General features: G+C 46.1%; 1 protein-coding gene across 2 annotated transcripts; it reads right to left on the bottom strand.

Annotated features, from left to right (window-relative positions):
- Positions 1-1,806: 1,806 nt before the first annotated feature.
- Positions 1,807-12,133, bottom strand: ARFGAP2 (ARF GTPase activating protein 2). 2 transcript variants are annotated; one of them, XM_072118781.1, is made up of 17 exons: positions 11,974-12,133; positions 9,646-9,764; positions 8,948-9,020; positions 8,730-8,861; positions 8,111-8,191; positions 7,899-8,004; positions 7,758-7,814; positions 7,088-7,132; positions 6,722-6,774; positions 6,517-6,653; positions 6,296-6,427; positions 5,772-5,897; positions 5,508-5,645; positions 4,676-4,802; positions 2,884-2,977; positions 2,681-2,799; positions 1,807-2,597 (listed from the first exon to the last, which is right to left on the bottom strand). In XM_072118781.1, the coding sequence occupies exons 1-17, from the start codon at positions 12,043-12,045 to the stop codon at positions 2,577-2,579; spliced, it is 1,632 nt and encodes a 543-aa protein (XP_071974882.1). In that variant the 5' UTR covers positions 12,046-12,133; the 3' UTR covers positions 1,807-2,576. The 2 variants fall into 2 exon arrangements, with proteins under 2 accessions (XP_071974882.1, XP_071974883.1); XM_072118782.1 differs by lacking the exon at positions 7,088-7,132.
- Between the last annotated feature and the right edge of the window lie 91 nt (positions 12,134-12,224).

The following is a 12,224-nucleotide window of genomic DNA, read 5'->3' as shown; positions in this document are numbered from 1 at the left end:
CACTTTTTATAGAATTTTTTCTATTTTTCAAAATGGCAAAAAAATGCCATTTGCGACTTCGGGCGCCATTTTCCGCTACGCGGTTTAACGCAGTGAAAAACGGTTATTATATTTTGATAGATCGGGCATTTTCGGACACGGCGATACCTATTGTGTTTATGATTTTTACTGTTTATTTATATTTATATCAGTTCTAGGGAAAGGGGGTTGATTTGAATTTTTATGTTTTTTTAATATAATTTTTTTTTTTTTACTTTTTTTTATTTATTTTTTTTACTATTTTACAGACTCCCTAGGGTACTTTAACCCTAGGTTGTCTGATTGATCCTACCATATACTGCCATACTACAGTATGGCAGTATATGGGGATTTTGCATACCATCTATTATAATGTGCAGATCGCACATTATAATAGATAGCCTCGATCATGACAGTCTGGGATCTTTGTGTGATCCCAGGCTGTCATGGCAACGGATCGCTGCTCCCCGGTGACGTCACGGGGAGTGACGATCGGAGCCAAGATGGCGGCGCCCATGCGCCGCCGGCTCTTTAATGCCGCCGGCAATCAAAGGGCGGCAGCAATCAAAGGGTTAACACCCGCGATCGGTGCAAGCACCGATCGCGGGTGTTAGCGACGGGCGTTTGCTTCATTATGAAGCAAATGCCCGGTGAGTATGAAGAGGGCTCAGCCTGTGAGCCCTCTTCATACTCCCCCATGCGCAGTAAGACGTAAGGGTACGTCTTATTGCGCTATGGGGTTAAAATATTGTATCTGGCGATGAAATATAGCCAGGGGTTAGGAAGGGCCAGACCCCCTGCCATTTACACCTTTGTAGATATTCATATTTTATGCGAGCAGCGCCCTTTCTCCATACCAAGGAGCGGAATAAACCCAAGACTCTGCGGAAGTATGACTTGGGGATCCATATTGGGGAGTTATGTAGAACATAAAGCAATTGTGGCATAAGGATCATTTTTAATAAGTTACCTCTACCAACTGATGACATGGGGAGCTTACACCACGAGTTTATTTTCCTTTTCAAATCGAGAGAGCAGGGGAGGCAGGTTGTCAGCAATGTAATCTTTAGGGGACGTGGTGACTTGTATGCCTAGATATTTGAAATATTTGAATTTTCTCACCATTTGTAACTCTCCCGTATAGTGATGGAGGTCAGTAGCCTGCGTTTCATGGGGTATAATAACGGATTTTCCCCAGTTTATGCGGAGACCAGAGTAATCACCAAATTCCCGAATCACACACATTGCACCTTCCACAGAGTCATTGGTGTCCCCCAGATATAACAATAGGTCGTCCGCGTAGAGGAACACTCTTTCCTCCCTCCCCTGACCTGGGAATCCTCGGATGGCTGTGGTAGTGCGTAGCAGACATGCCCTGTAGATTCCCCCTTTCTAGGAGGAAGGGTTCTGACAGGCCCCCATTTATACGTAATCTTGCTCTAGGTTCTTTATACAGCAACTGCACCACTTAGTGTGGTTTAAGCTCAGTTTCCCTTTAAAAGGGGCATTTCGATCACCAGTTACACCCCACCCCCAACTGCAGGATTAGTAGCGTGAAAAGAACCACTCTGCTATCTCCAGAAGCACCATAGAGATGAATAGAGCAGCAGGGCAAATGTGTACAACCAGCTGCTGCTTAGCGTTTCACAAAATCCATTCTCCTGATCCGTGGGGGTCCTACCAATGATACCACCACCCCAAATCAGCAAGGGATCCTTACCTGTAGAAGAGGGAATACCCCCTCTGCAATACATCTTCAACCCAAGAGAAACCACACAGAGCCGCAGCTTGTGCCTCAGTATCTTTATTCACGTTTACCTATTCAACACTGTAAATCACGTTCTGAGAGGCTTGTGGTTCAAAGGTAAAATTTACACACCCCAGCCTAGCGCCCCCGACTGGCAGCTGTGCACCAAGAGACGACAAAATAAATACTCATGCAGCCCGGTCTCTGAAGTCTCTCCCGCCATGCAGGGACTGTGTGAACGCAACATTTCCACCTCGCGTCCTGGTAGGTTCCACACTTGGATTAAAATACTAAAACCACAATAGTCACACGGATTAATACAAGGACACGATCGTCTCCTTACCCAGACAGTAACAGTCATTAAAAATCCTAGAATGAGGTCGCTTTACGTCTCCTCCAGTCACTTCGCCTTATGGTCAGAGTCTCTTTCTGCCTACAACGCAGTCATAACATGCTATACAGAGAGACCCTGCCGTCAGTCACATAAGAGACCCCCATATAGTCGTCTCGCACTAGCACACAAGTTAAAAAGCACACAGTCCCTGGGCCGTCCCCTGCGGGGGTGAGCAGCAGCTGATGGGCACGAGCGACAGCAGACATTGTGTAAGTGGGGTGAGAAATGCTCCGGTAGTGGATGTGGTGTTAGAGGAATACTGAAGCGGCCATTTTCTATAAAGAGGGGTCACTGCCACCAGCTGGCGGGATACAGGTCACTCCCTCCCCTCCTAACCCCTCCGTTTCCCTTGCCCCCTATACATGGGCAACAAGGGAAACTGCTACAGAAGGATCCGACTTCGCCCTTCCAGATTTTTCAGTAGGAGCTGTACCGATCCTGCAGGGAGGAGAAATAGACTGAGTAAAACTGAAGGACAAAGGGGGAGTAGCTGGAATCAATCTGCCCAGTGAATGTGTTACCTGTAGCGAGTTCATCACGCCGTTGGCCAGGACTGCCATCTTTCCTGCAACAGATTTGACTCCCTGCTTAAAGTGGGTGATGTCAGCAGCTGGGATCACATTACCCAGGGACACGCCAGCTATGGGGAGACACAATAACCGCTCATAGTACATCCAATGAGAAGGGAGCATCATCAATAATGATGTCCAATAATAGTCCTTACCTGCTGAATTTACAGAGTTAGTCTCCCCAAAGAGATCGGCCGAGCTGATGGAAGTGTTTGATGACAACTGCTGCAGGCGGGATCTGGCTTCATACTGTGGACAACAAAAAAAAAAAAAAAAACCTATGATACATCCGGGTATTTGCTGGAGCAGAGATTGATGCAGCAGATCTGTACTATACATTTTGCTGCGGCTGTGCAAGGCTTCATTGTCCTTGTGGTGGCGCCACTATGAGCTGAACACTTGTTGCAGATTTTCTTTAAAATCACTGGGGTACAAAGAATTAGGGCTACAGGCCTAGCCACAACGCATGAACCAGAGTTGGATATAAAATATATAGTCTCAACCTGTGGATGAGCATGTCATGGTGGGTCACCCAATCTCTCACTACTGCCGTGTCTGGAGTGTGAGTGAGTGTGTGTGTTAGTTGGGATAATTTTACAGTCACTGGGGATTGGACTTCTGAGAACACCGGCGCTCACAACACACTTGTGTCAGTGTTTACAGAGAAGCATAGGACATACCTGAGCGCTGAGCCATTTACTTCTATAGAGCAGACTCCATTAGTGCTCATGTATATGCACCATCATTCACTTTTTTAGGGCCATCAATAAAAGGGATTTGGAACGCCCATTATGGTGATCACTGGGGGATCCAGCAAGCAGACCTTCAAAGATGAGACACTTATCCTGGCAGATAAGGGTCAACAGAGCCCCCTGTAACCTAAATAAGGGCAACCCTAAACCCACACACAGGGCGTTCAGATTCTGAGCTGTGGTTTCATCCTATCAGTCTGTATCATTGGGTAAATGAGGTCTGTGGCTACAATAATGCATGAGCCCCTTTATCAGACTGCACATGCCATACATTTGTAGCCGTCAAACCCTTACTTGACCAGTATGGAAGATCCGTACTGCAGAAATAAAACCTACAATGAAAGATCGACCCTTATCAGATATGGCCTCATTTAGTACCAGAAAAATATTACACATGATTATGGTGTAGATGACCAATAATGTAATGTAAGTCAGAATGGGCTTCGCACAGTGAGGGGTTAATTAAGAAACCAGTTCAATGCTCACGACAACCTAATTTCGGCACTTTGTAAACAGCTTGTGATGTGCAGTTCAGCGAGGACGGGGCCCGGCTCCTGGAACAGAGGGTCTCTACACCCGGGCGGCCATAAATCTGTCTCTGCATAATAAATGCTCCAGCCCGGTGGCAGCTTAAAAGGTTACAGAATGACTTACACATGAGGGGACATTGGGGCAGCCAGGCAGAGCAAATGCTGATATATAATGAGAGGTGGGGGGAGGCAGTGCAGGCAAGGACATTAGGCTGGTGACTTCCACACCAATGAAGCAATGCCCCGGGGGAGAAAGGGGGGGGGGGGGGGAATAAAATAAATAAATTGTGTGGAATATGGGATGGTGAAGGATAAGACAGAGAGAAGAAAGTGGACAATGAAATAATTGACTAGAGGGGACCATGCCACATTACCGAGGCCGAGCCAATGAGAATTAACAAGCCATAAAAATGGTGGAGATAAAGAAGAGGGTAGAGGATACAACTTTAACTCCATTTTTATACAGTGAGGAAATCACTTGTGCTATTCCCTGTCCCGAAGAGAAGATTAAAACATCCAGTAAACAAGGGGAATTCAGGGGTAATAAGTTTCGGATAAATGACCGCCTCATAGGACCATGGTAAGGTAAAAGGTAAACACATCAGTCATGGAAAAAGGATGGACAGAAGCATTACTAAGAGACAATTCACACTCCTCCGTATTACCTCAGCATCTTGCTCTCTGCCAAAGAACATGTCTGACGATATTGCTTTTGCACTGGCAAACTTCATGCGCGCCTCATTGGACTCCGGAGCCGGGGTAGTGCTCTCCGGCTTTCTCCTATTTGCAGGACTGGGGTAAATACAAGAAGTGAATAGTAAGTGAAGTATACAGAAACATTAAGAACAATTTCTAAAAATAAAAAATTTTTAAAATGAATTTCCTCTCTAAAAAAGGGGGCACAACTACATCAGCAGGTTCCTGTGGCAACTGTATATTGTACATCTGTGGCAAAGTATATTGACTGGAAAACCACCAAAAGAGTCCTAAAGACTGAGGAAATAATGGAGTATTGAGAAAAGGTTGTGGTGAGGGGGATGCAGGATCCCCAAGGATGAGCATGGAATAAATATATTCCTACAAGACAGAAGAAAAATGAGAATAGAAGGGCTATGAGATTTGGAGAAGGTGTGGGTTAGGGACCACGTAACATGGAGTCAATGATTTGCTCTCACAGTGCACGTGTCATATCCTGAAATAGTGTATCCACTGCAAAGTTACCGCTTCTTGTTAAAAACACGGCTCATGCATTGAGACTGTTATAGAGGGCTGAGTGGAGAAGAAACGACCCATGTAAGAATCAGAAGATCAAGGTCTCTGGAGGAGAACTACATGCTGCTGACTGTATTTCGAAGACCACGGGTTGTTTACAGCTCAGCCGATGAAAAGGGCCAAGTTTTGGCCGGCTAAGTAAAGGGATACAGCAGAGGGAAGTCCCCCTGTCCCATGACTAAGCAGATGCTACCCCCACTCTAACAGCAGAGGGCGATAACTCACCGGTCTCTTGCCGGCTGGATACTGGAGATGGTCACCTCGCGCTCATCTTCTGTCTTATCTGTGGACCCCCATGTGGAGATTTCTGTTTCCCATCGAGGAGCAAAACCCTCCCCTAGGGAAAACGGGTTGTCCTTATATCTACAGAGGGGAAGAAGGAAACAATTCATATTCTACAAATTATTTCTTGTAGTAATATTCAGTTTTTTATGATGTATTACCATGAAAAAGCTACAGCGAGACATACTTATACAGAATATAACATACTTAGGAGGTCCGGAGGTAAAGCTGGCATCTTCCATGAGGTCAAGCTGTGAGCGGGAGGATTTAGTAGCGACGGGAGTTTCTTGTTCAATTACATGCATTTCAGACAGCACGGAGTGAGAGATGGTGCTGGGGATAAGACAGGGAGAAGTTATGCATCAGTAATAGCTAGACAGGGTATGAGGTTATAGGATTTCAGCAGACTTCACAGCTGCAGGCAATGAGCTAGTGGTGTAAACCAGCTGCTATGGCGTCTCCCATATACGGCACATGAAGTTCCTGCTTCACAACTAAGACGCAGCAGCAGGATCAGAGATGACATTCACATCAATACTTCACCTCTATAAATATGTGGTTGGGATAGAAAATTAAGTTGTAGCTGCACTAAATGGGCGTTTTCAGATTGTTGTGTTGGTATTGCACCATTATTCAGAGATCTTGATATTGATACTACCCCTGTAACATAGAATTTAGGGCCATAACCTGCATAACTAATAATTGACTATAAACTGGTATAGTACAAGTACCTGCGGGAAGCCAGGCCCATACCCAGGCGCTCGGCCTGTTCTCTCTTCTTTCCTTCCAAGGTCTGCAGCTTCTTCTCCTCCTTCTTGCGGTCTATCTGCAGCTCTTGGTAAGCCAGCCTCATGGAGGAGACACTAGACAAGAGAATGTGAGGGTTAACCAACAAAGTGCACATAATAGGGCACACTTAGGCATGTATTGGGGTAGGCACATAAGTACTTACAGTGACTCCTCTGCTTCCTTCCTGAGCTCGGCCGCCTGCTGCTCCCTCATCTTCTCGGCCACCTGTGCCTTCTTCTCAATCTCACTAAAACTCTGGCTGCTCACTTTTTGGGCACCAAGGCCTTTCTTGGCTCCTAGCTGCAAATAAGAAATATTTGAGGACCCTATAGCGATTTTAAACCTTACCCTATAGCGATTATTCCTACCCCTTTCTTGGCAGCTGCAGGTTTCTTCTTCCCGATAAGGGATGGCTTCACTTCTACAAAAATAAAAAATAAAAGCAGCTAAAGCATTGAAATGGCTGCACAGTACATGGGCTTGGGGTTAGTACAGAGGTGGTAGCGCACAGCAGTGAACCCCATGCCAAACATTAGCTATGGTTAGTACTGTAGGACCCTTGGCAAATAGGTCCACAGTAAGCTACGCTGCTGACTACTTTCGTAGCCAGATGGAAATAACGCATACATTGTCGACCGCAAAGTCATCAATACTGAGAGCACTCAGACACCTGGAGGAGAACACTACATGCCAAGCACACAGCAGCCAGAGCGAGCCAGTCACCATCTGGGCACCTGTGCTGGGGGATGGCTCGTGAACTGAGAGGCACATGGCCAGGTCTAGGGGAAGAGAGGAATGAGAATTCAGCTCAAGTATAGAACATGATGAAAGTCTAGAGACTATAAAAAGACAATAGAGCAGCCGCCTCACCTCCACACAGGCTGCTTGACAGCATTAAAGGGGTTGTCAGGAGGTTGAAACACATTTTTTCTTCCAAAAATAGCACCACCACTGACCGTGGTTTGTGCTGGTATTGCAGCTCAGTTGTATATAGATGAATACAGCTTAGTTACAATACCACACATGACCCATAATCAGGAGAGATCTTTTTTGAAGAAAGCAGCCACGTTTTCCCCTTTTAAGATCCTATTTTGCATTAAAGACAACCAGCGAGTATCATATGGAAGAACGTGTGCGTGACACTCACTGGTCATCAAGATGCCAATGAGGCCCAATGAACCATTAAAACAGGGGCACTCAAACCCTTGTTTCTACCACACTGAATGACTGGAAAAAACTGAATGGAGCATGCCCAAACCACTTACAGGGTATGGGAATAATGCAAACAAAGGCTCAACTGCTGTTCCTTTCCACTTTATTCAAGTGCCTAAGATCTCTCCCTACTCCACACTAATGCTTAGTGTCCAGTCTTCTTAGTCAATAAGAATTGACAGGATCTCTTACCTATTGTAGCTTTGGGTGACGTGCTCAAGTTGTCAACACTGGGACCTGACTCGGCACCTGCAAAAAGACAACAACTGATAAGCGTTGACTTGTAGCGTTGACATCTCCATTGTCTGGTTCATGGGATGAAGAAGCACTCACATGGGGGTTCAACACTGGCAGCGGCGCTACTTGGCTGTTTCGCTGTTTGTTGGGTTGTGTTGGAGACCTGATCTATGACTGGCGTTGCCTCCCAGGAGTAGGAAGACTATAAAATACAATGCAGGACAATTGTATGGAGAGTACAAGTGTTATAAACCATCCGTCTTTAAATGAATGGGATTTCTATATGGAATAAGGAGTGTGGACACTACCTGTGTGAGCTCAGCAAAGAAGTCAGACTCCTTTTTCTCTGGAGAGTTTGCAAGAGGGCAATTCATTCCTTCTACCCAAAGCTGAAAAAAAATAATAATATAAAAATCTCAAATTTTAAGACAGCTTAATGAATACATGTTTATGCCCCATCTTCATAAAGCGCACTATTATCTGTTACAACTGTATAGGTGAAACAGCACTAAAAAGGGACTGGCCAAGACCATCTACCTCCTTGTCCAGAGGTTGAAGAAAAAAAAAAAGGCACTTTCTTTCAAAAACAGCTCCACACTGAACCATGGTTTGTGCAGGTATTGCAGATCAATTGTATAGAGATGAATGCAGCTTAGTTGCAATATTATACGCTACCCATGGTCAGGTGTGACACAGTTTTCAGAAGAAAGCAGCCATGTTTTTCAATCTCTGGAGAAAAATGTTCCAGAATTATCATTAATGACGATAGACGTTGAACAGTGGAACTTTGCACATGAAGTAGATTTACATTAGTACATAGATAATCTGAGGTCAGGGTGCACTAGAGAGACCTTCAACCCCCAGCCACAGATGTAGGAAATGTGTCCAAACCGGCTTTCAGCATCGCTTCCCTTTCAGAGCACTCACATCGGTGCCATGTTTGGACATGGCAGAGCTGGCCAGCTGCCGAATCTTCTCTCTGTACATCTGAGCGCTGCGGCTGTTGTACTTGGCATTGGTGTCATTGGTGGTGCAGCCATGCTGGTGGAAGAAAGCGTTCTGCAAAGGACAAGAATGTGACATTTTACACAATGCCATGAGAATACTGGGTGTGACCTAGCTTTCTTATCGTCAAGGAAACTCACTGCGTTGGCATTGCCGCCAACTTGCATACACCTCAGCTGAAACCAGCTCCAGTTGGAATCCAGTTCTGTGGACCTGACAAAGAAATAAAACCCTTCATTAGTGATGGACAATTAGTATAGGAGTGGTGTTGGTTCTTTTACTTTATTGCTTGGATGTTGTGACACTGATCAGTGGTGGCGAATACTTGGGGCAGGATCCCAATGCTGTTCTTCTATATTCTTAGAATTTCAGAGTTACACAAAAATAAAAGTGCATACAAATAAGGAGTCATGGGGGTGGAGAAGAGTCAAATCGCCATTAACTAAACCAGGTTTAACTGATGTACCAGAAGTACCTCAACACAAGTCGGGGGGCAACTGCTGAACGTTGCTTATGATTAATAATGCACTATGGGACATAAGTCAAGTTATCCAGGAATTATAAGTATGTAGTATGCCCCCTCATTGAGGGGAACATGAATTTTGAACATACCCTAGCCATTTCAGCAGCTAGCACATTCCCCATTCACTTCTGTGGGCTCATACCCACAGCTGCCTATACAAAAGATAGAGCAGGTCATATTCCGGCCCAAGTTTGTAGCTCCTACATTTGTGGTACTGATGACACAAAGGACAGTTGTTTGTGTTTCCTGTGAAATGGAACTTGTTGTGTGCATGTAGGCCAACAGTATATACAATCCCCCATGGAATGGACTCACCTGATGAAGCTGAGATGGACTCCCAAGGACCGGTGTATCCCAGAGCAGTCGATGCATAGAAACACTCCATAAGGAATACTGGCCCAGCTAGGATTCTTGGCACCGCAGTCAAAGCAGGACTACAAGAAAGCAACTGAAAGAGTTAATATGGGTGCAGCAGCATGAACTGGGCTAGCAGAGCATCATGGAAAAGCAAAGCTGTGATGGTCATCGCCTTGTAATGGAAAGTAAACGCATTACATAGCAATGGTCATAATAGTAGTATAGTCTCTCTACACTATAGGAGATGTTCTGTACTGATGGACTATCCACAGGATCAGCTGCTGAGGCCGGGGGCATGACGCTGAGCACAGAGCTGAAAGCAGATGGCTCTTTACTTGGCACCTGGCAACACCACAAGACGCGGGAGCAATCTACTTCCAGTACTGTGTTGTACTGGTCCTGAACAGCCCACTGGTGCAGGGACCGGGTTACCCACAGTTGATAACATATTGACAGCTGTTAACCCAAAATACTGATACAGCACTAATCCAAAACGATAAATTGGCTGCGATCATTTAAAAGATTAATTACACGAAGAGGGGGGGGGGGGGGTAGTTAAATAGTCACATGACACCTAATGTATATACACGGGTAGTGAAGCAAATTAGATCCATCATATATTCCAGCATGTCACGGGTCATAGGTGGAGTCTTTAGTTCTGGTTTTATAATCACTATGATCCCGGAGACAACCCGCTCCGCTCCAGGGATCTGCTCCCCCTTCCGTAATCAATAGTAGCTTTTGTGTCATAGGGTCCTTTCAGGAGGGGGAAGGGCACGAACCACACACCTGCCTGATAGATGGGACCTGGCTTTGAGGCTGCAAGATCATTCAAGACATTGTAATAATCCTAATGTTTCCCGTTCTGTACAATCATTCTGTTAGCGGCCCAAACATCATAAGCGGTATCAGGTGAATTTTCTGAGGTTTTATGCATTTAGAGGGGAGCACCACATTATAAGTAACCTGCCAATCATAAAGGGCATGATCTGATCGTATCCCTGCAGCACCCCCTGCTGGGGGTATGTTCCGTTACAAGGCAAGGAGCCAAATTCATCTGCCAACTAGAAAGTAGATAAAACACTACATGGTGTGGGGTTAGGAGACTTGGGGTCCCGCTCCCACTAACCACATCTATGGGGCAATGCTGGCAGTGTCCTAGAGCAGTGGTGGGGCAACTATGGCACAGGTGACAGATGGCACTCATTGTGGGCACAGTTTGCCAGACATGGCATCTTCCTGCAGTCTCAGGCAGTGCCCCGCTATTTTAAAGTGACCCATCCTGGGCTGCCTGGATCTGTCCTAAAAGTGAGAAGGGGTGGGCAGGATCGGAATGGAGCGCATAGATTCTTTCTGCTTAGGGGGGGGGGGGGGGGGTCCTTGTCTAAATTACTGTGTTGGCACTTTTGGAAAAGCTAGTGGGTTTTGGGTGGCATTTGGGCACTCGATCTCTTAGTGTTCTAGCCTCTAGAGAAGTGATGGCAAACCTTTGAATGTTTGGGGGGTCATGAAAGTGGGGGCCCCTTTTTAGATTAGGAATGGAGCGGCAGGATGAGCACGGCTATGCTGTATACAGTGTATTTAGGAGAACAATGAATTTGGGGACAACCCTGTTAAAGGGATTTTCTTATTACAAAGCTTATATCCACTCACAGATGCATGGTCACGGAGGGATGGGGGTCTGACTAACAGAAACCCAGCAATCACAAGAAGGGGGGTTTGCAGGTCCTGGAGAGGACTAATGGCGCACTACACACCGCTAGCTCTATATGTCCTACAGCTCCATTCACACACAGGATGAAGAGTTGTCAACTCCCCCTTCAATCTGAAACTGGGGGTACAGGGTTGGAGTTATTACTAATGACATTTCCTAATAATATCCGAACCTGGGAAAGCTGGATACCACAAATATGGCTTCCATTACTAATCACAGAGTAGCCAGCACTCAACTTTCCTCATCCCCTCCATGTTTATAATGTGACACTGCCTGCCCCGTCACAAGTCACCCAGCTTTCCCAGACAGCACAGGAGCCCTGGGAAAGCTGGGTGACCAGTGTGGGCTGTGACAGGGAAGGCAATGACGGACGCAATGTTAGGTGACACGACAGGTCCCGCTACAAGTCATAGCAGGCAGTTAATAGATGCTGGGAGTTGTAGTTCTGCAGTGACAGGGGATTTAGGCTCTGTCACCATTCATTACTATGAGTCGGGCGGTACACGGCGCCACCTGCTGGATAACAACAGGTCAGCCTCCGCCACCAGCGCCCTGCACCACCCCGGGCTCACCTTGTTAGTGGGTGCAGCCCGCAGTCGCTTAAACACAGCTTGGATCTCCGCTTTAGTCGGCTCAGCCGCCATGTTTTCTCGCTTCCATCAACCACCGCGGCCTTTCCGTATCCCGACCAATCACAATGCACGACGCTTTCTTGTGAGACGCAGCAGAAGCTGCCCAATCACAGATCAGAACACATTTACTTAACGTTGGCCAATCGTAGGGTAGAACACATTAATGGGCGGCACTATGAAAAATGGCCCAA

Source organism: Engystomops pustulosus, chromosome 7 (assembly GCF_040894005.1).
Source record: "Engystomops pustulosus chromosome 7, aEngPut4.maternal, whole genome shotgun sequence".
Classification (NCBI taxonomy): Eukaryota; Metazoa; Chordata; class Amphibia; order Anura; family Leptodactylidae; genus Engystomops; species Engystomops pustulosus.
Note: the sequence above shows the minus strand (reverse complement) of the source record. Positions and strands in the feature narration are given on the sequence as shown.

Bases quoted from the DNA above. Each gene is read 5' to 3' on its own strand.
- ARFGAP2 (XM_072118781.1), bottom strand. From the start codon at position 12,045: ATGGCGGCTGAGCCGACTAAAGCGGAGATCCAAGCTGTGTTTAAGCGA. The intron at 8,005-8,110 runs GTAGTGTCCACA...TGTATTTTATAG, and splicing joins TCTTTGCTGAGCTCACACAG to TCTTCCTACTCCTGGGAGGC. The intron at 2,598-2,680 runs GTAACACATTCA...TCCTCCCTGCAG, and splicing joins GCGTGATGAACTCGCTACAG to GATCGGTACAGCTCCTACTG.